This window comes from Meles meles, chromosome 2, assembly GCF_922984935.1.
Source record: "Meles meles chromosome 2, mMelMel3.1 paternal haplotype, whole genome shotgun sequence".
Lineage (NCBI taxonomy): Eukaryota > Metazoa > Chordata > Mammalia > Carnivora > Mustelidae > Meles > Meles meles.
In genome coordinates this window covers 100783356-100808551 of record NC_060067.1, presented here as the reverse complement: position 1 = coordinate 100808551, position 25196 = coordinate 100783356, and the positions used below count along the sequence as shown (strand labels likewise).

General features: G+C 41.5%; 1 protein-coding gene across 2 annotated transcripts in view; it reads right to left on the bottom strand.

Annotated features, from left to right (window-relative positions):
• Positions 1 to 3072: 3072 nt before the first annotated feature.
• ELOVL6 (ELOVL fatty acid elongase 6) overlaps positions 3073 to 25196 on the bottom strand; it is a 125428-nt gene continuing 103304 nt past the window's right edge. For both annotated transcript variants that reach the window (XM_045997568.1, XM_045997569.1), the window contains 2 exons: positions 14706 to 14857; positions 3073 to 6628 (listed from right to left, as the gene is read on the bottom strand). In XM_045997568.1, the coding sequence (XP_045853524.1) occupies positions 6204 to 6628; positions 14706 to 14857 (577 nt within the window). In that variant the 3' untranslated portion in view covers positions 3073 to 6203. The remainder of the gene's footprint in view (positions 6629 to 14705; positions 14858 to 25196) is intronic.

The following is a 25196-nucleotide window of genomic DNA, read 5'->3' as shown; positions in this document are numbered from 1 at the left end:
GCGAAACCAGAAACACCCCCTAGGTTTGCCCCTTCCTCCCTTCCTTCCTCTCTTCCTCCAACCCTCTCTTTTTCCCACCCTCCCTCCCTTCTCTCTCCCTTCCTCCATCAATCCCTTCCTTCCTTCCTTTTTCTCTGTCTTTTTAGTGAAGTTAATAAAAATACTGTGTGTAGCAGAGGGTCCCTCCCATTTTGTCCCGAGTTAAGAACACATCTTAAATAGGTTATGAAAGAAATAAAAAGTTCCATCTTTGTTTATTCTGAGATGCTGTGAAAAGAGGCACGTTCATAGTAATTTGGTGCTGGAAAACATCCCCAAATGGCAGGTTCTTGGTTTTGAATATAGATCCTGCAGGAGCATTTCTGTTGTACACATTGTTTAGGTCCCCCCAAACCACAAAGAACACCATAAGACATTTAAGAGTACCTGCTAGAACATACGAGAACACCAGCAGTTGAAGGTCAAATTTTAAGATCCGGGAGTTGAAGTGTGGGGGACTGCTCTCGCTACTAATATCCCACAGGTGTGTAGGCAATGTGCCTTCCTAGGAAGGAGGATCTGTGCTTTCGAAATATTTTCCCCAACATACATTCTGCCCTGAAATCCTTTGTTCAATGACATGGCAAATTGCTTCCTAGTTCAGGGCTGAGTATTAGAATTTAATTCATTCATACTCTCTTTCAAAAGATTTGAATGGCAACAATGAAATTGAAGTTAAGGTTATGTGAAATTTCCTTTCTTTCTACTTCTGTAACATTTGATCTAACAGGAAATTTTTCCTCATCAGTAAAATGGGGATCCGACTTGGACTGTCTGCCCTGTGAGGATGGCTGTGGTGAGCTAATAGGTCTGGAAAGCACATAAGCTCTTAAGTGTTATATCCGTGAAACACCACGGAATGGCGGGCACCTTGTAGGATTTAGACCGGTGGTATTTGGGGAGTACATAGTTGTTGAGCTCTACTCGAGAATTGGGGTGAGTCACTGCATTTCTCTGAGCAAGTTGGTGTCAAGTACGGAATGACCTGAGATTTTGAGTGTCCAGGATGCCCCCTTTTGAACTGCCCAGAACAAGAGATCAAAGAAACCGCACACACTCGTTGGTTTTAAATCAAAAGTTATGATTTTATTTTTAATTTTAATATACCAAGAAAAAATATTTCTTTGAATGTCGTGAAATAAGCACTTGAAAATAACAATTCCAACATTGCTGTGATTTGCTCTGTGAGGCTTATATGGGTGAACGTCTATCTGAATACAGGCTCTGGGGCCCTGAATAGGCTGAAGCTCCCAGTGGTTTTCAAGTTAGCAGCAAGCAACCTCCTACCTGAACATGCCCAGTCAGTCAGACCTGTCTGAAACCGACATGCCTGGGGAGCACTACTAGGCTACTTCTAGAGAGTTCTTGATTTCGGCCCACTGAGAGAAGTTTCAAGTGCCGCCAAGTGTTGGGAAAGAAACAGTGTTTAAATACCGACAGGAGTCAGGACCCCGCAATGCTGGCCTAAATGCGTTGCAGTAATGGCTTGACCCTGATCTATGGGACCAGTTTCTTCAGGAAAAGTTTAGTACAACGTCATTTTGGGTTTGGATGTCCACTGAAGTGTATTTGACTGCAAGACTTTGCCTGCCCAACGTAAAGTCAAAATGCCTTTATTAAGATCTTCCCAAACCGACACATGGGGGAGGTGCTCCCATGGTCTCTCTTTCAGTGTGAGGACAACTTCTGTTCCACTTCTTTCCAAGTGTAATTCAGGAGGAAGGGAAGCCTGACGATTATCTTTCCTCCTCCTGTGAGCCCTGAATTTTCAACGTATCTGAGGATGAGGAAAGTAATGGGATGATTCAACAGGTTCGCAAGGTTCTTTGATACTCTGCGCAGGTATTCTTAGCCGGTTTCTTTAGCTATGTAGCTATGCGTTCCCGCCACGTGGCTGGAGGAGGTTTATAATGGGAGTCTGTCACAACAGGCAAAAAAAAAAAAGCTCTAACTGCACTGACACTTGTTTTACTTAAGTATTGGTACCTGCAGACAGAGGCTGCTGGTTCATTGGAAAACTGGGACCTAACACTTTGTACTGATTGTTGGCACAAAAGTGTAAGGTTGCTTTATTAGGTCTCACTTCGGTGTGTATATATGACAGGCCAAACCCTGTGGGGCATCCTTAGCCGAATCTCTTGATGGTAATGGCTCTGAGGCACAAGGAATCAGACCTTGTATATGAGACAGAGCACAACCTAAGAAAGCTAAGAAGACAGGGACTCACAACACAAACACAGGCTCTGTCGTTCTGAACTGATGGCAAAATATTACTGGAAACAAAGACTGGAATGCCAGAAAGTTCTAGGCTTTCATTATGAAATTTTTCACGCAGTTACACTCTTGGGGATGGAAACTTTTTCGGGGAAATAAGTGTCTAAGAGAGACACGCTTGGGGCATCCACATACAACCGAGTGCAGAGCTCTGGGAGGCAAAAACTACTGGATCTTCTCTACTCTATTAACAGCTCTCTTGAATCAGCACAGGGCCCATCCAACAACTCTGAGGGGAAAAAAAAAGGCCTCAGAATGTGCTGGAGCTGACAGTTGGACGACACGTAGTCTCCGAGGGGAGGCTGTTCTATCAGGATAAAGGAAAGATTGTAACCTGAGCATGCTGTGTCTCCCAGGTAATTCAGCAGTTTAGGAATGAAGCCAGACTTCTGGAGCATTCTATTCAGTGTAGTTCGACTCCAGGTGCATTGTTTCTTTGATGTGACAGGTTTTATCTTAAAGACACAATAACTGATTAAAAAAAAAATTCTGTAGCCCTCTTTCCTGGAAGTGTTCTTGTATTCAGTTCTGCAAAGCCCCTCCTCACAGGAAGTTTCTGACTCAGGCCTGAGCTACATTAGCAGAGAGGTGGGGAAGCGAGAGGGATCTAATTAATGTTTTCTTTCCCCTTAAGCAACATATATGTATGTTTTATCCCTCCTGCCCCTCCCCCATATATATAGTAGAGTGTGAGTAGAATGGTGAGAGTAAATTATCTGGAATAATACCCTCAATACATGATTTTAATTAGGTATTTTGGCCTGGCATGGATTTAAATAACATAGTGCTTACTCTTCTCTCATTTTACCCAGTAAAACTTCCTGTTCTATGAATAGAACATTTTTCATTAGAATGTTTTTTCATTGCAAACTCAGAGACTTGGGTTGATACACACACCGAGGGCATCAAATTGCACACACATGAAATGAAGGATGTTTGTTTTTTCAGTCCAGAAACGTTTTCACCATAATGGGACTGGAATGCAGTAGAAAATCTCCAGTAGAAAGATCATCTATTGCAGCATAGTGGGGCAGTTCTAAAAACTTGCCTGCCCAAGTTTTCCTGGAATGTTAACTGACAGTAGGATTATCTATGTGGCAGTCAGTTCTCTGGTAGGATTCAGATTTGCCATGGGCTAGTGGTCCAGCCTCTTATCTCGATATAATTAAGCAGTTAAGCTGAGATGTTAAAAACACTGTATTGAACCTATAATACCAGAACTTTAAAAAAAATGTTTTTCTTTCTATGAGAAACGTTGGAAAAGCCTTTAGATTTATTTAGCCAATTTACAAACTACTTATTAGACATTCAACCTGTAAACAAAAATTCTAAGTTAACTCTCAAGTGAACACAAGTATGAACTTGTAGCAAGATCAAAGTGCTTTGGAAGCATCATTTAGAGTCTATTTAAGGTCTATGCTCATTTCCTTATTCTAACCTGCACTGAAGGATCAGTGATTAATCAATGGATTCAACCATTAAATTAAATCAGCCAGATAAGTTCAAATTGGTCCTTCGATTAAACACAAGTCAGTTGTTATTTGGCCTTTTCCTCATATGAATTATTCTGCTCATTTTCTTTCATAAGAAAAAAAGCTTATTGCACAGTATCATGTCTTTTCAGAGCTCAAAAGAACATTATTTGCAGCCTAAGAAACTCCTAGTGTGATAGCAGGATCTTTCCTTTTAGCTCGCTTCAGTTTTCACCCGAGGAATCCCAACCCATCCACCAGTTGCTTCTCACCTATGAACCAATGTCAAGACATCATAGAGCATCCCCGATAATTTCACACAGCTGTCACAGCTTCCCTCCTCTGCCTGGCCCCGCCCCCACCCCGGGGTCTAGCGGTCCTGACTTGGTTTGCATGGATTCTTTGTTCATTGTTCAAACCATTCACACAGAATGGGATAAAACTTTATTCTTTCAAATTCCACACATAAACAAGATGCTGAGAAAGACCGTGTCATCTCTGACAGAGAAGCAGAGCAGCTCTGTTTCATGAATGACAGCACGGTTAAAGCTCAAATAATATAAAAATAATCTGAAAAAAATCCCTTTTACTGTACACTCTCAAATAAAGCAAGAAAGATAAACAACGGTTTTCTTTTTCCGCTAGCCAGAAAATGTGTTCCTGTTCATTTGGGCTTTGAAGTTGAGTGTACCCCACATCTGTGTGCACGTGTGTGTGGTGATGCGTGTCATCTATGCAGTGTAGCCGCTAATCGTGTTGTCTAGTTATGAAGCTACTTAACCAATTAGAATACTAGCGTTATCACATTGAACAATTTTACATAATTGCTTCTTTGAAATACTAGGAATGTTTACACATTTATTTGGCTTGTAAAGGACTGAAGTATGACAGATAATATTATGTTATCTAGCTTTCATTTCTCTCTCTCTCTCTCTCTTTTTTTTTTTTTTTAAAGAATATGGCTCTTAATAAACTGGTTTTCAGAGTTCCAGAGCAGAAGTCCCTTTTAAAAAAATTTCTGAAGCTGACTTGAAGCAGGAAGAAGGTCTTCTGATTTGGCCAAAAATATGACGAGTATTTTATATCATTGAAAATTTGAAGGGTTAAGTCTATGGGGGGGGGGCCCTTTGTTGTCAGCTGTTCAGCCAAACTTGCCATGAAGGGTTTGTTGAAGTATCTCCACTTGACCAGCAGAGGGCACTTTACACACCTCTGCGACGCTCAGGGAGCAGACGCAGATGATGCAGAAACACAGTGTTCACCCAATATCAGGAAGAGCCCTGCAGATTTGTTTTTGAAAGTCACAAAAATATAGAAAATATGGACTGTACAACAGGGTTTCACTTGGAAAGCCATGAGTGTGTGTGTGAAGTCAAATAGAGCGGGGAATACAGACTGTATCTGGTGGGTTGATCCTCGGCTCCCATCTTTTCCCCAACAACTGTCCTTTTCCCAGCTCAAGAATGGTATGGGGCTGACCCTTCTTAGAGGTGATCCAGAATCCACTTTCAAATCATTTGGTCGGGTTTTAACTTTGCTATTCGGTATCTACTCTTCTGTTCAAAAGCATGGGGCCGCTGAACCAAAGATAATCCTTCAGAGCTCATTTCAGAGTGGAAATATCAGTGAAACCATCAGAAATGCTCAGAGGTAGAGCTGCCCCTTTAGGAACTGGTCTGCACCGTTACCATTCTCCCAGGAAGAACTTCGGAAAAACACTGTGCCCCGTTTGGTTCTGGCAAACTCACTAGCCTGAGACTGTGCTAGGAAGGGAAAAACACCAGTCCTTCTCTTAGTGGAAATAAAATTGTTTACATCCGTCTTCATGAGAGGTGATTAAGACATCTTTTCTCATGGGAGGCTACAGCTACGGCCTTTCTTAAAAAGGCTTTAATTTTTGCACAAGCGTTATTGTTCTAGATATCCACCCTGTGTCTCTTCCATTTTGTATCTATTCTATTGGCTCCAGTTTAGTGTCCAAAGAGATTGTGTGTGTATGTACTCGCACAGTTTAAGTAAACTCCTTTCATTCTTAGAGAAATATAACACTTAGTAAATACTTTTTTTTTCATCTAGTGTTAATAGCCTTTCTTGACCTTCTATTTCTCTCTCTCTCTCTGTGCCGCTGGCTCACTTTTGTTCTCATTTGTCCTAGAGCTGACAGTTAAGGAGGGAATGGGGTTTTCCAGCAGCAGTCCTTTGAGATGGAGGTTCACTCAGCGAGTCCTCACCCAAAAAGGATCATAAACTTACTGGGTTGAGTCAACCTTATTATCCCTAAGCTGCCTTGGGTTTTATGTTTGCTCATGTGTTTTGTTTTGTTTTAGCTGCACCATATGTGATTCCTTGTGCCATTTTTCTTTTGTCTATTGTTTTTCTTGATGACCCTGAGCTATGGTTTCCTCCTCAGTTCCAACACTATTCAGCTTTCGTTGTTTTCCTCATCTTGCCGATGTAGGCCTCAAAGAAGAAGTGGCAGAAGAGCACTAGGTAGCTGAGGTACATGAGTGAGGACCAGAAGATGTTCTGAAAGTGAGAGTGACACTGGTCGTGCTGCATCCAGTAGAAGACCAGGTAGTTAATGACACAGCCCATCAGCATCTGAGTGATCTGGGACAAGGTGATGAACATGGCAAACTTCCGGGAAACTCGGAAACCCGCCGCTCGCAAGGCATAGTAAGAGTACATCACGGCGTGCACGCTATAGTTCATGGTCATGAACCAACCGCCCCCGGCTACCATGTCCTTGTAGGAGTACCACGAGTACAGCAGCACAGTGATGTGGTGGTACCAGTGCAGGAAGATCAGCTTTTGCTTCCTCAGAATAATGAATATTGTATCTCCTGCAAGACAGAGAAAGAAAAAAAAAAACCTACGTGAGCCCCTTGACCATGACGTAATGATAATTCATAGTTTTCCCGAGAAAGGACATAGCTCGAACTCATACTTGCGTGTGAGACGGACTGGGTTAGAATCCTGGGTAGACACTCGGCATCAGGGAAATACAAATCAAAACCACAATGAGATATCACCTCACACCAGTCAGAATGGCTAAAATTAACAAGTCAGGAAATGAGAGATGCTGGCGAGGATGCAGAGAAAGGGGAACCCTCCTACACTGTTGGTGGGCATGCAAGCTGGTGCAACCGCTCTGGAAAACAGCATGGGGGTTCCTCAAAATGTTGAAAATAGAACTACCCTATGACCCAGCAATTGCACTACTGGGTATTTACCCTAAAGATACAAACGTAGTGATCCGAAGGGGCACGTGTACCCGAATGTTTATAGCAGCAATGTCCACAATAGCCAAACTATGGAAAGAACCTAGATGTCCATCAACAAATAAATGGATAAAGAAGATGTGGTATATATACACAATGGAATACTATGCAGCCATCAAAAGAAATGAAATCTTGCCACTTGCGACATCGTGGATGGAACTAGAGGGTATCATGCTTATTGAAATAAGTCAATCGGAGAAAGACAACTATCATATGATCTCCCTGATATGAGGACATGGAGAAGCAACATGGGGGGTTAGGGGGATAGGAGAAGAATAAATGAAACAAGATGGGATTGGGAGGGAAACAAACCATAAGTGACTCTTAATTTCACAAAACAAACTGAGGGTTGCTGGGGGGAGGGGGGGTTGGGAGAGGGGGAGGGGGTTATGGACATTGGGGAGGGTATGTGCTATGGTGAGTGCTGTGAAGTGTGTAAACCTGGTGATTCACAGACCTGTACCCCTGGGGATAAAAATACATTATATGTTTATAAAAAAATAAGAAATTAAAAAAAAAAATCCTGGATAGATATTTACTAGCTCTGTGAGCTTGGGTAAGCTACTTATCCTCACTATTTTCCAGTTTCTGTAAAATGGAGATAGTAATGGGGATAACAGTCGTAGCTTGGAATCGCCTGAGGGCTAAGTATGATAATCAGTGTGCCCTCCCGGCACACGGAGAACACGCAATAAATGTTACTTTTAGAGGACTGTTTTACACAAAATCTTATCAATTTCTGACCTAGAAGGGACATGAGCAATCAAATGACCCAATTTCTAACTCGACCGTACATTTTAGGGAATATTATCTGGAAGAGTCAAGTGACTTCTCTCAGATCATTTGTCAATGGAGAGAGACAGATTAGAATTCAAGGGCCCAGCAAACATTCATAGGCCTCACTAGAGCAGGAAGACCATTTGTCTTTGGTATATGGCAAAAGTCACTCCTAAAAAACCCATCTTTGTGAGCTCCCAGTAAAAGGTGAAGCCTCAACAGACATTTGGCAATCAGAGGAGTAAAACTGAAACAAAAGGCAAAAATAGAAAAAGAGAGAAAAAATCACCCTCTACCATATTTGCTGAACATGGTAACCTGAATATTTTATACCGATGAATTGAGTAATAAGAACGGAGAACAACACACATTTTACGGCATTAACTTTGAGATAGCTTTTCAAAATCTATTAGTAACAATATCCTTTTGAAGAAAAAGGCCTCTGTCCCTAAGGTAGGAAAATTTATGTTATAGAAGCTAGAATAGTACTCAGGTAGGTAGATGTTATTTATATGTAATGATTCTCTGAAAAGCCTTAGGGATTCCAAAAAATATACCACAGGACACTTACAACAAAATGGATAAAGAGAAACATAGTAAAAAAATGCACATGATTTCATTAGCAGTATGAAAAAAGGAGAAGGGATACGGGGATGTGGGACAAAAACAGGATTCATGATCCATTCTCTTTCCTATCTCTGTGTTCTTCTCAAGGATGGGAAAACCCAACTTCCTTCATGACCTTTACTGAACTCAAACTTGACTTCTTTCTGTACAACAAGGAGAACTAGAAGGTCCTTCTTGTTCTGAAATCGAATTAAGCACAAAGGGAATTAGTGCTTATCCTTGTCTTATCCCTCAGACTTCACCGATGTCCTAAACCATTTGGCACTAGGAAAGGTCAAGGAATGCGAGGCCCTGGGAAGATTTTTAAGGTTCTAATGGCCATGGTTGGAATAAACCATGTGGTACCCCATTCCGTTCAGCAGGAGCTATTCGTTTGTTTCCCTACTCAAGTGTTAAACAGTAGTACTTCATATTTGTTTAGGACAGAAAAGGATAGCTGTAATTCCAGACATATTATAAAATTTTCTTTGAAGTCCTTTTCTCTCTTGTGAGATGCCTGACAAATTATGCCTATAAACGTTAGACTGATAATGATTGATGGTGATGGTAACTCTGAGTTGTGTACTTCAGAGACAAAACTGGTATCAGGAGAACTGGGGTCTATTTCTTGTTGTTAAACTGTGCTATTTTTGTGTGCCTGTCAAAGATCCACTATTTCTGTGTAATTACTACTCTGTGCCTCCCTTCGCTCAGTAAACTATAACGTAGACCCAATAATTCCAGCCTACTTTTGTTCGCAGTGGAAAGAAGGTAGAAGTACAAGAAATTACATGGTAAAAACAAATCCATTCATAATTGAAAATATGTTTCTTTATGAGCCTCTGAGCATGACAGAAATGTACAAGCCATGCAATATTCAAATACACTGTATTAGGTTATTTGCTGTAGAGCAATAAGTAGCTCAACCGTTTTAATTCTTTAGATTTAGTTTTGACTCTATCATCACTTTTATATTAAAACTTTATCGTCTGAAGAACAATTTTAGTATGAGAAGAGTAATAGGGGACAAAAGACAGACCATATTAGAATGGGCTAAACTGGAACGAAAAGTGGAACCTACAGTTCTGGTACTGAAACTAGCTTTGTGTTTTTCCTGTCCGAGTAGGGGTCTCAGATCTCACGAGTAGGTGGCATGATTAAGACACATTACGTGTTTCCATTTAATGGGGGGGGGGGGCTGGAGATGAGGCACATGTTATGAGATCTTTATTATTTTTTTAAAGATTTATTTATTATTTTGAGAGAGAGAGAGGGAGAGTGCAGCGGGGCGGGGCAGAAGAAGGAGATAGAAACCCAAGCAGACTTGTGCTAAGCATGGATCCCAAATGGGGCTTGATCTCACAATCCTGCCATCATGACCTCAGCTGAAACCTTGAGTTGGACGCTTAACCGACTGACACACCCAGGTGCCCTAATGTCAAGAGATCTTTAAAACAGAATTAATTTGAATTCCTTTAAGATTTTTTTCTGGAACAGACATACAACGATGGCAGGTGGAGTAATGAAGATGACTGTTTTCCAATACTAGGCCTGGACACTCTCAGGACCACCACTTCAAGGCTGCATCAAGGTTACTATCCCCAAGTAGGCTGTTGACCTAGGGAATGGTAGTTTCCCATGGGGAAAGGGAAGGGGAAACTTGTGGGGTTCCAGAAGGGCTTCCTGAGAGCTCCTATGTTTTTTGTATTTTTTTTTCTTTTGTTCGTTTGTGTGTGTGTTTTTTTTTTTTTTTTAATATTGCGGCTAAGATGCATCAGTCAAAACACCCTGGCAGTTATAAATTATTTTTCTTCCATGGAAACTGCATGATATCGTGCTTGATTTGCCATGAGCCAGTTGTACCAAGATAGGGTATTTACAGCCCTGCCAAAAGCTACCGAGTGACCTGAAAATGCAAACCAAAGATAAAGACTGTGTATTTGATGTTGGCCAACCCATCTTTCTTGGTCAAAGGTCTGGTTGGCCTTATGGAAAGAATGTTGGCCAACAGTAAGCAGTGGGACTTTTGACTCGTGAACAATTCAGCCACGTCACCCATTCGAGTGGCCACTGGTTCATGTTTTCTCTACCACAGTCTCTCTAACTTTTGATTCAGCTATTTTCAGCCAAGAGCCAGGCAGGACATGGTATTCTCATTCCCAAGTGTCCCTTCCAAACGATCTGCCTCCAGCCTGTGTGCCTGTTAAGTACAGATGTCTGTGTCACTGGGAAACAGTCGGCAGTTGGAAACCACCAGGGTGCTTGCAGTCACCAAGAGGCCACTCTGTGTGGTTTGTCCCAGATGGCCGTGCCCCTCTTCGCAATTAGCTGGAGCTCTGCTGAGTCAGAGTTTCAGAAACAATGACAAGCTCAACTGAGCAAGGACCGAGACTCGGAGCAGATGTTTCCAAGTTTTAACAAAAGCAAATCTCAGCAGGTTTTAATATAACTCAAACAGTAGGCGCGCAAGATTTTGGCATGCAGAGCGGGCTGGTGGTTCTCTTCTCCTCATTTGTTCTAATGGGTCGTAACTCTATAATTCACTGAAATGAGCTCATTGTTTTTTGCAAAAACAGAAAGCCCTTCTTGCTATTAAGAGTTCAGCGAAGGATAGTGGTTAATGGGTAGTGTCAGTTGGGGAAGATGAAACAGAGAAGCATGGTGGTGAGGACCGTGCAACGATGCAAGTGTTCTTAGTGCCACAGCCTTGTACACTTAGAAATGGTAAATCTGATGTCATGTGTATTTTGCTTTGCACCCCCCCCCCAAGTATAGTGAAAACTGTGGGCATGTGGGTTTTGGTGGGAAAATAGTGTTTCGGTATTGAACACAGAACTATTCCTTCTCACGGGAACCTTCCCTTTCTACTGCACATAAGAGAGTCCAGGACCTTAGTATACTGAGAAGCTGAGCTTAGGACCTAAAAATAAAAAAAGTTCTCAGTAATCCAGGTCGATAGATCTTTCTTAATTAAACGGTAGCAGCAATGTCTTCTAAGAGCAAAAAAAATACATGTGCTAATTAGGGATAGGGACTGGCTATCTGGTTTTTGGACCTATTTTGATTCACAGTTTAGTTGGGGAAGGCCATTTGTCAATGAGCTCCAGAACATTTGAGGGAAAATAAGGCATATCTTAAAATTGAAAAAGGGGACTCTGACTATGAAATTACCTGTATAATGAACCTGAAAAGACATGAAAAAGCCTCTTTAAAGAACCAGATCAAGTTTAAGGTTTTATTTTTTTCCAACTCTTTAGCCCATTGTCTGCATTTCAGTCCTGTTTTAACTGTGAAGAAATGGATTGTTTGATATGCAACCTACAAACCACTATGGTGAATAAGCCTTCTTAGGGAAAGGGATTATTGAAACTACGGCACAACGGACTATGGTACAGTTCCTTCTGGGCTCAAGAGGGAATAGAATTGTGTTTAATTATACGTCAACATGGGGGAGGTAGGGAGTGGCATGGCTGGGTTGACATTAAATTAAGACAGATGATTAATCAGCATCATCCAGACTGACATGCTAACAAGATAGAAGACAACAGCACAAATACCTCCAAGTGCTTCACTAATAGCTCTTGTGTGGAAATTCTAACTCTGTCCGCCCTCCTAAAACTTTGATGTCAGTCTGGAAGAGAAGATGGGAGGACAAGACAATATAGGTCTACTCATGTCTTTGAAGAAAAATGACCACTATGAATAGGTTGAGGTGGCTCTTCAAGACATTATTCTAAAGGTGGAAAGGACTATTTTTAGTTTCAAGTCCCTCAAATACACCTGGCTAAAACTCAGAGTGCAGACAAGCAGCCCTTGCAAGGGAAAGGATTTCTAGAAGCAAAGACTGAGGTTGCTACTTTGTGATTTAAGACTTAAGGGCCAGAAGCATAGAGGCACCATTGTTGATGCTATGTTGAGGGTAGTGAAATTGGGTGAAGTGTTTAGTGCTGACATGTAGAGGGAGCCAGGGGGTTCATGCATTTACTGTTTTCATACAGCTGTAGGCAGCTCTGTATCAAGAAAGATGGGGAGATTCATAAGGATGCTCATTATACTGCATAAATTAAAAGTCAGAGAGATTGATAGTTCTCAAAGTGAATAATTCTCAAACATTAATAATGTATGCATTTAAAAGAAAATGTCACCAAACCCCAAGAGGATATATGAGGATACAGGCTCACATTCTCAGACCAACACTAGTTTGAGAAAAAGTAATCTGGCTCAGATGCTCTATGAATCTAAAGAATCACTGTGAAAGAAATAGATCTGTCAAGACAGTCTTTTATTTTATCTCTAAGTGAAAACACAAAATTAAAATGTTACCATAGAATCTTGAAATTCCTCAAAACACATCTGTCTTAGGCACTGTGTGTAGCTCCAAGTTGGAAAAACATTTTTGTAGCCTACGATTTGGCAGCTTGTGGTCTCAATTCAAATATGAAAAATCACTTCCTGGGGCCTGGTTTGTAAAATTCATATTCTAAATTTCTTTTTGGAGGAGTTAGACATTCCATTCAAGCCCCTATTAAATGCCCCTTATTGGCACTTAATATAAATATGTTAAGTGAATGAATGAATATATCCACACCAATGTATTTCAACCCATGTCTGCCTTCATGGGCTCTTGTGTGTGTGCGTGCACGCACAACAGTGATCTAGTTATTTTGGACTGTAGAGCATTCATCTCCATACCCCTGCTCCTCTTAGCAAAGGTTTTCAGTTTCCCTCTGCTGCTCTTCCCTTGCCTTTGACTTGGGAAAACACCCAGAGTTCAAATCAATGGCCCACTCTTTGTAGTCAGCAGGGATATAGCTGCTGGTAGAAGTGAATAGAGGGCACTGGGTCGCTCAGTTGGTTAAGCTGGTTAAGCAACTGCCTTAGGCTCAGGTCATGATCCCAGAGTCCAGGGATCGAGTCCTGCATGGGGCTCCCAGCTCCATGGGGAGTCTACTTCTCCCTCTGACCTTCTCCCCTCTCCTGCTCTCTCTCTCAAATGAATAAATAAAATCTTAAAAAATAAAAGTGGATAGACAGGCTGCTAACATACACATCCAAGAGGCCTCCTATCCTTTGTGAGCAGACACAGGATATATATTAAAGACACCTTAAAGAAAGACTGTGGATAGCTTGATTGTATGTGGTTTATAAGCAAAGTACAACCTCTAACCCCCTTTTAGGAGAAACAGGAGAGGGGACCCAACTATAAATAAATATTTTGAACTAAGTAATACAATTCTTAATTCACCATAAAAAATGAAAAAACCCAGAGAGTGAATAGGTGTTCCTTAAGGTTATATATGAGATTGTGAGATGATGGCCAGTACCACTCACGGATGAGCCCAGAGTTTATGATCACCAGCACATCCCTTTCTCTGGCAGTAAAGGTGTTTTCCTGGTGAACTATATCCATGTCACAACCTTGCCACGAATTTCCCGCTGTTCATGTGAATCTGCACCACACTTATATTCAAGACCATTAAAGAGCTGAAGGAAAAACCTTCTACGTACATAGCCAGTATTTTGGACTCAGTTCTAGAAGGGGAGCCAAATTTCTCTTCTCCAAGGTCCATCTCTTAGATGATTCAAATCAAACAACACCAGAAACCAATGCTTTCCATTTGTTAATTGGAACAGGAGGACACCCAAACGGAAAGCCTAGTTTCCTCATCCGAATCCTAACTCCAGGATGAAAGTCTGCTTCCATGTGGGACCGGTAGAGATCTGCACTGCGAATATTCTTCCATATTCTCAACTTAGCACAGCCGTTAATGCACTGGACAGAAGGGACTGTGTGTGGATTTTATATGCCCCTGGGAGTATATTTCCAGTAGTGTCTGGAAGTCTGCATGTTTCTGTAAACTATTTTGCTCTTCACGTACACTACGTGTAATTGCTTTTTTTTTTTTTTTAAGATTTTATTTATTTATTTGACAGACAGAGATCACAAGTAGACAGAGCAGCAGGCAGAGAGAGAGGGGCGGGAAGCAGGCTCCCTGAGATCATGACCTGAGCCGAAGGCAGAGGCTTAACCCACTGAGCCACCCGGACGCCCCACACAACGTTTAATTGTTGAAACAGAAGGAAGGAGGGGAGAGAAAGAGATAGTGGAAAAGTTAGTCAAGAAGTCAAATTCATTGCAACCAACAAAACAGGACCTTCGAATGGTTTCTTTGTCCGTTTTCAAATAAATATATCTTGTGCGTGTGTAGCTACCCAGAAGGGTAGGGGTGGAAATGGAAGGAGAGAAGACACTCACCTAGTTCGGGTGCTTTGCTTAGCACAAATGCATAAGCCCAGAATTTGCTGACAGGTCCATTGTAAAAACTCTGGTCACAAACTGACTGCTTCAGGCCTTTGGTCATCAAAATGTACACCATATAAGCACCAGTTCGAAGAGCACCGAATATACTTTATAATGAAAAGAGAAAAGAAACAACATTCAGGCAAATCATTTCATTTCTGACATTACCCATACTTAGAAGACTGTCTGCCATTGGGGAAAGAGGTATATAGATGCCTTGCAATCATTTGCATTGACCCAGAAGCATCTTAAAATGTTTTGTAAACAAGAGCAACACAACTTCTCGGTGCTTTATTCTGAAGATCATACACGATGCCTTCATGTATGTCATCATTGTACCAAGAAGAGGTCACGGCCAAACGGAATGGAGCAGGGCAGGATCTCATGAAGAAGCTGCTGACTGTTATGTTTCAGTTTGAGAACTCTCCCTTGGGGTTGAGATGGGGTTGGCTGAAAATTCTTGGAATGAGCTCAGGTCTGTCCTATGTCCAGTCCTTTTCAAAGTTCCCCCACCCCCGCCCCAGCTCGATGGCCTGGGTATCGGTTTATTTCTCTCAGCCAACTCTTCCTTTATCTTTGGAATAGCCTTATCAATGTAGACCTCCTCCTTGGCATCTTTTTGGACCTCTGCAGCGGCCTCCAAACCACCACTGTCATCGCTTACCCCCCTTCCACTCTCTAATCCGTCTTTCTCATGGAAGCCAGGAGGCTTAGCTCTCCAGTCAGGCTCATTCCCTTGAGCTCCCCATAACCACAGGCTAACCCTGTTGGAACCCCATTCTTCAAAGCCCTGTCACGTGTTGGCCTCCCCACAGGTGCAGGTACTCAAAGATGGTTGAAAAATAAACTAGCTTCGGGCACTTTTATCAAGGAACTGCCAAGGAAACAGGAGAGCTCTGGAATGTGTTGAGCTCAGTAATGCAACCTGAAGTGTGAAAGAACTTTGCAGCTGGAACAGGCAGTCTCCATTAAGGAGGGATCCCTCAGGCATGTGTACCAGAGCATGTGGACCACAAACATGACTGAAAGCAACGCCAGGTGACCATGTGGGGCCATATTCGGCCATCCTTCTTCTGGCAGCACTCCCTTCAAGGGGCCAAGTCAGTTAGGAGGTTAGCCAGTGAACAGCTGCTGAGATGAGTAGCAGCCTCACCAAATTGGGAACAGGAGCTTTCATTTCTCCTCAGAGGCATTATTGTTTCTTTAAGAGTTCTTAAGAGTCGCTTCAAAACAAGCCACTCCACTAGGCCGTCAGCTTGTGTCTACCAACTAGAACCAAAAGTCACTTTGCCTAAAGGTAATAAAGTTGAATTCCGGCAACTGTTAATTTATTAAGTTGGGATGTCGTAAGTAGCTTCTCTAATGATATTCAGCCTGCATTAAATGGAATTACTCTTTCCAACATATAAAATGATCCTGCCTAGGATTTTTGGTATCACTTTACAGTTGGAGATCCTATTTAATCCTTTAGTGGCTTCCCACTGCATACAGAATAAAACCCCCAGCTCCTTAATAGGACCTCCAAGGCTCTGAATGGCCCCTTTGTCCCCCATCTCCACCCTTCCAACTGCCATTTTCTTCCTGCTCACTGTGAGCCAATCCTTCCACCACTTTCTTATCCTTTCCGTTTTCTGCCTTAGGGACTTTGCATATATGTCCTGCTAGGGAGCTTTTCTCCGTGTTCGCTCCAAGGCTGCCCTTTTCCAGTTTCTTATCTTAAAGAAATGTCCCCTCCCAAGTGGAATGACCCGTGTCTTTACAGGCAATAAACTGCCCTAATTGGAGAGTGGAGAATTGGAACTCATCGGTAAAGTCAGGTCATGGTGATTTTTGTGTTATCTGAATTGATTTTTTTGTGTGTCTTTACCTCACCGGACGATGGCAAAATGGTAATGTGAAGAGTGGCCACCATTGCCACATTAACACATTAACACATTCACACATTGGGCCCTTGGACTTTGCTGCTGTGAAGGTACTACGGAAGTCTGGACATGCCGTCTCTGCTCAACAGCAGATGCTGTTGGTTACCTATTCAAGAGCCAAGTCCTTCCTTATTTATTTATTTATTTATTTATTTTTGGAATTCTGCTTTCTATTACTTGTGTTCCAGCAGACACAACACACAAGATCGGATTTTCGGTAGACCTTGGAACACTAGTTTATATTTTGTGGCTACACGGTATGTCTAAGTCAAAATACTGCTGGTCAGCTCCTGACTACATCAGTTATCGGCTTTCCATAAACCAGCGGGAGAGAAGTCAATGACTTTGGTACAAGCCCAAAGCAGATAAACAGAAAAGTGACACACTTTTGATATGTATCTGTCTCTGTTCACCAACCCCTGGTCTAGGACATTTCTGAACCATCAGCATATTGTCCAGAGCTAAATGCCAGCCCAGTGACAGCCAGAGTCCCTCCTCTCCTGTTCGGCTGCCAGACTCTGTGCTTCATACAAGATCAGAACAGAGACAAAGAAAGCACCTCTGGAATAGTCACCGTCCTTTCTTCTTCTTGGGTATCAAAAACCATGTAGTTCATAGCCCATTTCTTAAGCATGGGCATGCTTTAATTTATTCTTTCAGTTGCTAAATATGGACTGGCAATGTCCCAGATGCGGGGCTAAAAAGAAGCAATATGCTAACTCTGGCTAGGGTAGGGGGCGGTACTGGTAGATATCAGAGGAAGCGGGATTTGATGTCGGGATAAATAGGGATTCAGAATTTGAGGGTCAGTGTACAAGGAGGTCATTTCAGAGTACTGCAGCATGACAATTGTGGAGATGATGTGGCCACAGTATTGCTGGGAATCAGTGTATAGCACATATGATCGTCCCATATCTGGACTTCAGCCTCACTCCCTAAGCTCTCAACAATAAGGCTGACTCAGAACAGAGGGCAATGCATTTTTTCAGGGAAATCGTCAGTACCAGCCATCAGGCCTACGTGTCTGTGGGCAAAGGCTCTTTGTTGCGATGTGACAATGCTCCTGCTGGGGGTGGGCAGCATGAGGGAGCTGCTTAGCCAATGGGATGATTGTTATGTGTGAGAAGCCAGGAGCTCTGCCCCTGGTACATCTCAGCAATGGTATACTTTGGAACCATATAGTTTTTTCTTATATTTACACTCAGGCCCTGAGGCTATGATACTTGACCAAAAAATACTTTAGGTCAGGAGACATTTTTCCTTCTTAAGTTGTATCTTTTTAAAATTCATTTATTTAAGCAAACTCTACACCCAACGTGGGGTTCAAACTCATGACCCTGAGATTGAGTTGTGTGCTCTACTGAATGAGCCAGGCATCTTAAGTTACATCATCTTGAGAGACACCATAATGTAAAAGACAGATATGCAGCTTATGTTCTGCTTGTTCTTTCCAGTCCTTGTTTATACTCATGGTGGACATTTCTTATCAATCTTGACATTCTTCCCAGCCATGCGTGGACATGGCTTGAACATTCTCAACCACTCTTCTTTTCACGAGCCAACTTTTCACAAACAAGTGACAGACAGTAAGTTCACAAGAGGATGTGAAATATGCATTTTCCATAGAACATCTTCAAGGAGACTGGTATAGAAAAGCATCTGGTTCATGTAAAATTTATCTCTCAATCAGAGGATAAAGATTATCCTAAATCTATAGTCTCAAACCAGCTGAGAGTCTGGGCCATTGTGTTTAATGAGGGCAGATTAGTGCTATATCACAGGCCTTTTCCCATTTGTAAGGTCATACTGGCATCTTTTTTAAGGGGATCTATAATTTTTCTTGTCAAAGTCCAGTTTTGACTGTAACAGTGGAATAGGAGAGAGCTCAGTGAAGGGAGAATTGGATGTTTCTCCTCTCTGTCAGCTACATTAGGCACAATGTGGCAAGGGGATCTGATTAGCCCAGGTGTTTCTCTGCAAACAAACATTCTGGAGTCCTAGTCCAGAAGAGGTCTGTTTCTTCATCTTTAGCCATTTGCCATCGCCTGGACTCAAGACGGTACCAAGAATGCCTAGTGGACTGTTAATGGGGGTATTCTGGGGGTGGAAGAGAGAACCTTCTCTTTTATACTATATACGCATTTCTGCATTGCTTATTTTAAAGCAAGGATATATCAGATTGATAATTAAATTTTTTTTTAAATGGGTGCTTACCTACAATTGATATGATAACTAACCAATCACAATGGTACTAGCTTGCAAGGCTTTACAGAAACTTTTTAGTGTGACACCGAGATACAACCCTAATCCCTGATCAGCCAGCCCTTGAGGACACCCGGACACTAAGACTAGTAGAAAAGACTGGGAGACAACGCATGTATATCTGGATGGGATTCTTCTTTGGATGTATCATGTACTCCATTACACAGATGTTGAAACATTTAGAGAAAAAGTTTAGAAAACAATTTCTCATTTTCAGGTTGTGTAAGTTTTTTTCCTTTCACAAGTATTGACATCCTTTCTAAACAAGCGTGAGAGACATGGTGAATGTTCTTTCAAACCCAGGCTCTGACCGTGAGGCCTCATCATTGTTCAACTTGAGGAAAGTTTGAATAGCTCTGTGTTCCAGCCTTCCAATTTTACTGCCATTGGGAAGTCAAAGTGGAATAATTGCAATACTAGCTACAGAATTCCAGAATTCTGCCCTGGATAGAAAGACTGTTAGGTATAGATCATCAATAAACCTTTCAATCGTTTCAACTTGAATGTCAACGGTAGATAAACTCAGCTTTACATTTTCCCCTTATGGGCTCTCAACTTAAATGCAAGGTGTTCTGGAATCAAAACAAGGGTTTCTGAAAGGTCTGTATTCTGAAGTGCCAGCCAGCAGAACCCCTCAGCCCGCTAACTCAATAACCAAAGTGGCAATTGCTTTTAGGACTGGGCAATAAAGATGTTTATTATACAGGTATTCTACAATCAGAAAAAGGGAAAAAATGGGTGAGATTTTGTCAGTTCTCAAAACATGGCAACAGCTGATCCAAAAGCAGCAACTCTACAAACATAGGAGAGATCCCTGATTTTCCTGATAACAAAACTTGAATTTTCATTTGCCATAGACGCTGACAGTATCCAGAGTAGGAAGAACATGCAATGATCCCCGAAGAGGTTAAAGCAAATTAACAACAACCCTCAAACCCACTGTAATGCCCTTAGGTTCCAGAGGTGATACAGGAATGCAGTGTTTGTGATATGGAGTAATGATGTCCCCATGTCATATCATGTTTCTTTGACAAAGTGCAATCCCGCTTCTAAAACCTTTCCACACCTGATGACAGGCATTGTTAATAGAGAATGTCTACTTAAGTCAGGTCTAGCATTTAGCCTGTGTTAAAAACACATTTTTCAGTAACAATAATAATATAACAAACCATCAAGGTGTGCATTTTTTGCCCAATAAATCAACAGTTACATGGGAATAGACATAGTAGTGCTTAATAATTTACTTGCCCTATTCTTTCAGTAACAAGTACAGTGCACAATTTCATCTCTCGATGAGTGATCCTTTCTAGGTTTGACTCCTTTGTCTTGATTGGAATATTTAATCAGACATCTACATTAGAAAGTCTCTCAAACAATTTGTGGACCGAGACAGGTGAGGCTAAAATTGCATATTGTATATCAAAATTGAAAATACTCTTATCTTATGACACAGTACTTCCATTGTTGGAAACACAATGTCTCCTTTAGGCATACTTGCAAAAATATACCATACTGTATGTTTTGTAATACAGATAAGATGGCTAGAACAAAATCTAAAAGCCCACTGATATGGGAAGGGTTAAATAAATGACAACGAACACAATACAACTACTAAGTGTGCCAGGTACATCTGCCCGAAATGCTGACATGGAAAAGCTCCAAGGTACAAGATGGTTAAGTAAGAAATAAAAGGAGAAAAATATTCTGTATGGGGCGCCTTGGGCGGCTCAGTTGGTTGGGCAACTGCCTTTGGCTCAGGTCATGATCCTGGAGTTTGGGCTCCCAGCTCCATGGGGAATCTGCTTCTCTCTCTGACCTTCTCCCCTCTCATGCTCTTTCTCTCTCACTCTCTCTCAGGTAGATGGATAAAATCTTTAAAAAAAAAAAATCTGTATGGAATGACCCAACCAGTGTACATTTTGAAAAGGTTTTATGGCTATAAAATATATATGATGGCTATAAAAATACTTATGGGAAAAATCCTTCAAACTGTTAACAATGATTCCTCCTCAAATTTTGTTTTCCAATAGTCAGGTCTTGCTCTTTCTCAGAAGCTATTAGAAACCTAATCTTCAGTGCCCATTTCTAATATTTATAATCTGATGCTAAATAAATCTTGTTTTATTTTTCTGAATAAACAAGGATATGTTAAAGTCTAAAGTCTAAAGAAGCTTTGCTTCTGAGAGGCCAGATATATTTAATGGAGTTTTTGGGCTAGAGGGGACTCACTTGGCCAATAACAATCATGAAGAAGAACAGTAATAAATCATTTAAAACTGGGCGCCTGGGAGCTCAGTGGGTTAAGCCTCTGCCTTTGACTCAGGTCATGATCTCAAGGTCCTGGGATCGAGTCCCGCATCGGGCTCTCTGCTCGGCAGGGACCCTGCTTCCTTCTCTTTCTCTCTGCCTACCTCTCTGCCTACTTGTGATCTCTGTCAAATAAATAAATAAAATCTTTAAAAAAAGTACTGAGCAGAAAAGCTGAGCCTAGTTTAGAAAAGGAGGGGGAGGATACACATGGCCTTGGTGGAGAACTATTAAGTTTTGAAGCAGGAGTAGTTTCCACCGCGTTTCTGGTGATGGTACCTAATTGTTAAATAGTATCACAGCTAATACTATTCATGAGCTATTAATTAAAATGTTACATGTGGCAGTGCGGAATCCATCAGAGCTGAAGGCTTCACGGAAGCAGCGGTTGGTGAGGAAAGTCTTGTGGAGACTACAGAGAAGGTATCTTAGTGGGTAACATGGTTCCCTGACAAACAGAAGGCGGGCAAGCCCTCCAGAACTGCTCTCTCCATTCACCAGAAATCTCCCCCGCTCAGTCAGAAAGCATCAGTCTTAAACAGATGTCCTTATTTAATGTTTGAGGGGATGGGTTGACTTCAATTCACTTTCTGATGTATCAGTTTATTTTCTTCACTTGTGAATATAAGCATTAAAAAAAAATGGAAAAGCCCAATGGGTCTAAATATTGCTTAGATAATACCGTGGCGTACAGTCTTTGCATCTGGAGTTTGCAACTTGGCTATCCTTGCAATCTGGAGTTTGCAATCCAGGCATCTGACAAGGTAAAGAAATGCTGGCTCATGTTTAAAAAAAAAAAAAAAAACACCTGATAAAAACCAGCCTGGCAGAGTGGGGAGGCAAGGGGGGGGGGCGGAGATTAAAAAATAATAGTAGTAAGGACAATTGGTACCATAATAGATCTCATTAGAATTTCCCCAGAGAAACACAATACCTGGCTATAGAACTCATAACATTTTAATTTGAATCTGAAATTTTAAGATTGCACTGTGTCTCATAATATAGGATTTTCTTTCACTATTATTTGAGCTACTATTATTATGTTTTGATCTGAGATAGAGGAATTTCTAGTAACCTTAGCCCCATCAGGGCCAGAGTGGAAGGCGGCCACGCAATGCTAGCTTCAATTCTTGCTGACAAGTACTTGACCCTGTGAAAATATAGTGCTAGAGGCTGGCATAGTATTGCACATTTGAAGAACTTTACTGAGCTCCTCCATCATGAAATGTGAGTTTTATAATTTCATGGAGCACCCCTCTCCTGGTTATAGAGCAAAAGATGTAGGCACAGGAAGGGCAAGGGACTGGCCCAAGGTCACCCAGTTACTAAGTACCAGAATCTTCTGACTACAGCCCCTGTGCTGATACTGGACTCCCTACCAGGCTTTCATTTAGCATAATGGTTCTCAGCCTGATTGGATATTACAATCACCAAAAATGGCTAAAACAATTCTAATGTCTAGGACCTATCTCCAATGAACTCGTTCAGAACCTTGGATATGGAGGCATGAATGGGTCTGGAGACTTTCTGGAGACTTAACCTTCCAAGATGCCTACCTGACTGTTCCCCTCCCTCACCCATCATTCCTACTTCATGAACCTTGGGATGAAGCTGTTGAGGTAGCTGATGAAGAAAGTTACTTATCTATGCATTGGCACTGTGCTAGGTGAGAATCCTTGTCCTTGAATTTTAAGCCTATTGTTCTGCTAAATTCCATAAAATTAATGTCTTTTGATGGGTACATTTTCTGCCTTTGCCTTATCTTTTTTATTCAACTGTTGATGGGGGTGTCGTCTAATGCATTCCAGGACAAATGGAGACCAGCCCACAACTTTCAGCTACACTGGAAAGAAAAACGTGCTGGTTTCCGGACTTTTACAGTGGGAACAAAGACATAAAATACTACCAGTAGTGAACCCAATTAAGTACCGCAGAAAATTAAAATAGGTGAGTTAGTTGTATGAACTAAAGGAAACCTAAAAATAGATGTGGGCAGTAGCGAAGATTAATGTTGAAGCCAAAAACTCACCAAGATCACAGAAGTGGTTAGTCATCTTGTTTCTATAAAAAATTTTCTTTCTTTGAAAAGACTCTTAATCCCTTTTGGAATTACAAACTTATTAGGACTGGGATAATTCCAGTGCTAAGATTAATAGCATTGCCCCACTAACTCCATTGCAGTCTTAACTAGGTTTTATAGGCACATGAGGAAACCAAACTTCTTTTTTCCTGAGGGACGATAAATGAAAATTTCATTGCGAAAGCACTTGAATCGAAATATAACAGTATCTGTAGTAAAAATAAAGTAAACTTCTTTAAAAATAAGGTCCAGAGGCCCTGTAGAGAGGGCGCTCTCACACACTACTCCCTGTGATAAGAAGCATATCTGGCATTCTCCAACCGAACAGGAAGAAGTTTACTTCACATATTCAAGCAGGAGGAAGGAAGAATTTCTCTGGGTCTAGCAACAGCCCAGCCAATGGGAAACCGCCACACTCAGTCAATGAGAGGCCATAACAGCCCCTCCCAGCTTCCTCTTTTCCCCTGTGAAAGTAAGCCCCCCTCCACTCTCTGGACTTGCCAATGGTTTGGCAATTCTGTTGTTCTGCAATTCTGTTATTCCCGAATAAACTCATATTGCTGGTAAAATAGCTGGCTCTTTTATCGTTCTAAGGTCAAAACTGTAAAAACTGTAAAAAAAACCCAGCCCCAAAACAAATAAAATGAAAAGGGAGGTAAGAAAAGAAAAAAAGGAAAAGAAAAAAAAGAAAAGGGAGGGAGGTAAGAAAGAAAGGGGAGAGGGGGAAGAAAGGAAAAGAGAAAAAAATATCACAACTCTCAGTTTTCCACATCCTTAAATTTAGGGGCTAGAAATGTCCTTTAGGATTTCAACCCTAAACTTCTGAGGGCTCATTCATGGAAGAACTCCAAGAAAGGGAGGAAATATAAGTCATAAAAGTTGCTGCTCTGTATATGCCCAATTCATTCCTTTGGGCTTATTGATCTAAAAATCCATTAGATAAATTTTTACAACTTTCTAAGCAGCACATTGACCGTTAATTTTCATAGTTGTTCATGGTAATTGAATTACTCTAATCACAAGACATACCAAAGAAAGTTAATTTAAACAATATTCATTTTACAATTATTTATTAAGTATGAATGCCTGTGAGGTGAAAGGCCCTGAGCCAAATCTCACTCCTATCAGAGTTTCTTTTTTTTTTTTTTCTTCAGAGTTTCATTTTTAAAGACATCATTCAAGGGGTGCCCGGGTGGTTCAGTCACACTTTAGCTCAGGTCATGATCTCGGAGTCCTGGGATAGAACCCTGTCTGGGCTCCCTGCTGAGTGGGGAGTCTGCTTCTTTCTCTGCCTCGCCCCCTGCTTGTGCTCGCACCCACTCTCTCCCTCTACTCCTCTCAAATAAATAAAATCTTAAAAAAAAAATAAAGAGATCACTCAGATACCACCACTGAACAGAGATCATATGAAAAGAAAAGATATTCCTTTCTAAATTATCTTTTGTTAGTATTTTTTTAAAAGACAGGGTTATACAGACCCCCAGGGGAATGTCTGGGGAATTTCCCAGAGAATTACAGGGCCTGAAACAGCTGGCTAGCTCACTGTCAGGTGAACTCTATGTGATAAGGGCTCTGAGAGTCAGCCTCCCCACCACCTGAATTCTTTGTATCAGAAATATGGAAGTTCTCCAATGAGATCAATTCACCACCAGCATTATGAAGTTAGAGGGATTGGACAGACAGACAGATCCGGACTGAAGACCTTTGACGATAGCTACTGATTGCTCAACACCTAGTTCTTAGCAGCTAGCTAGTGGGCTCAGAACATTAACTCAGCCGCTAAAGAGTGACAGCTGTAAAACTCCTTTGTACTATTGTTTCTGAAAATTGTTGGGCATTTTCCCAACACCCAGGCAACACATCTGGGTGTTGCAG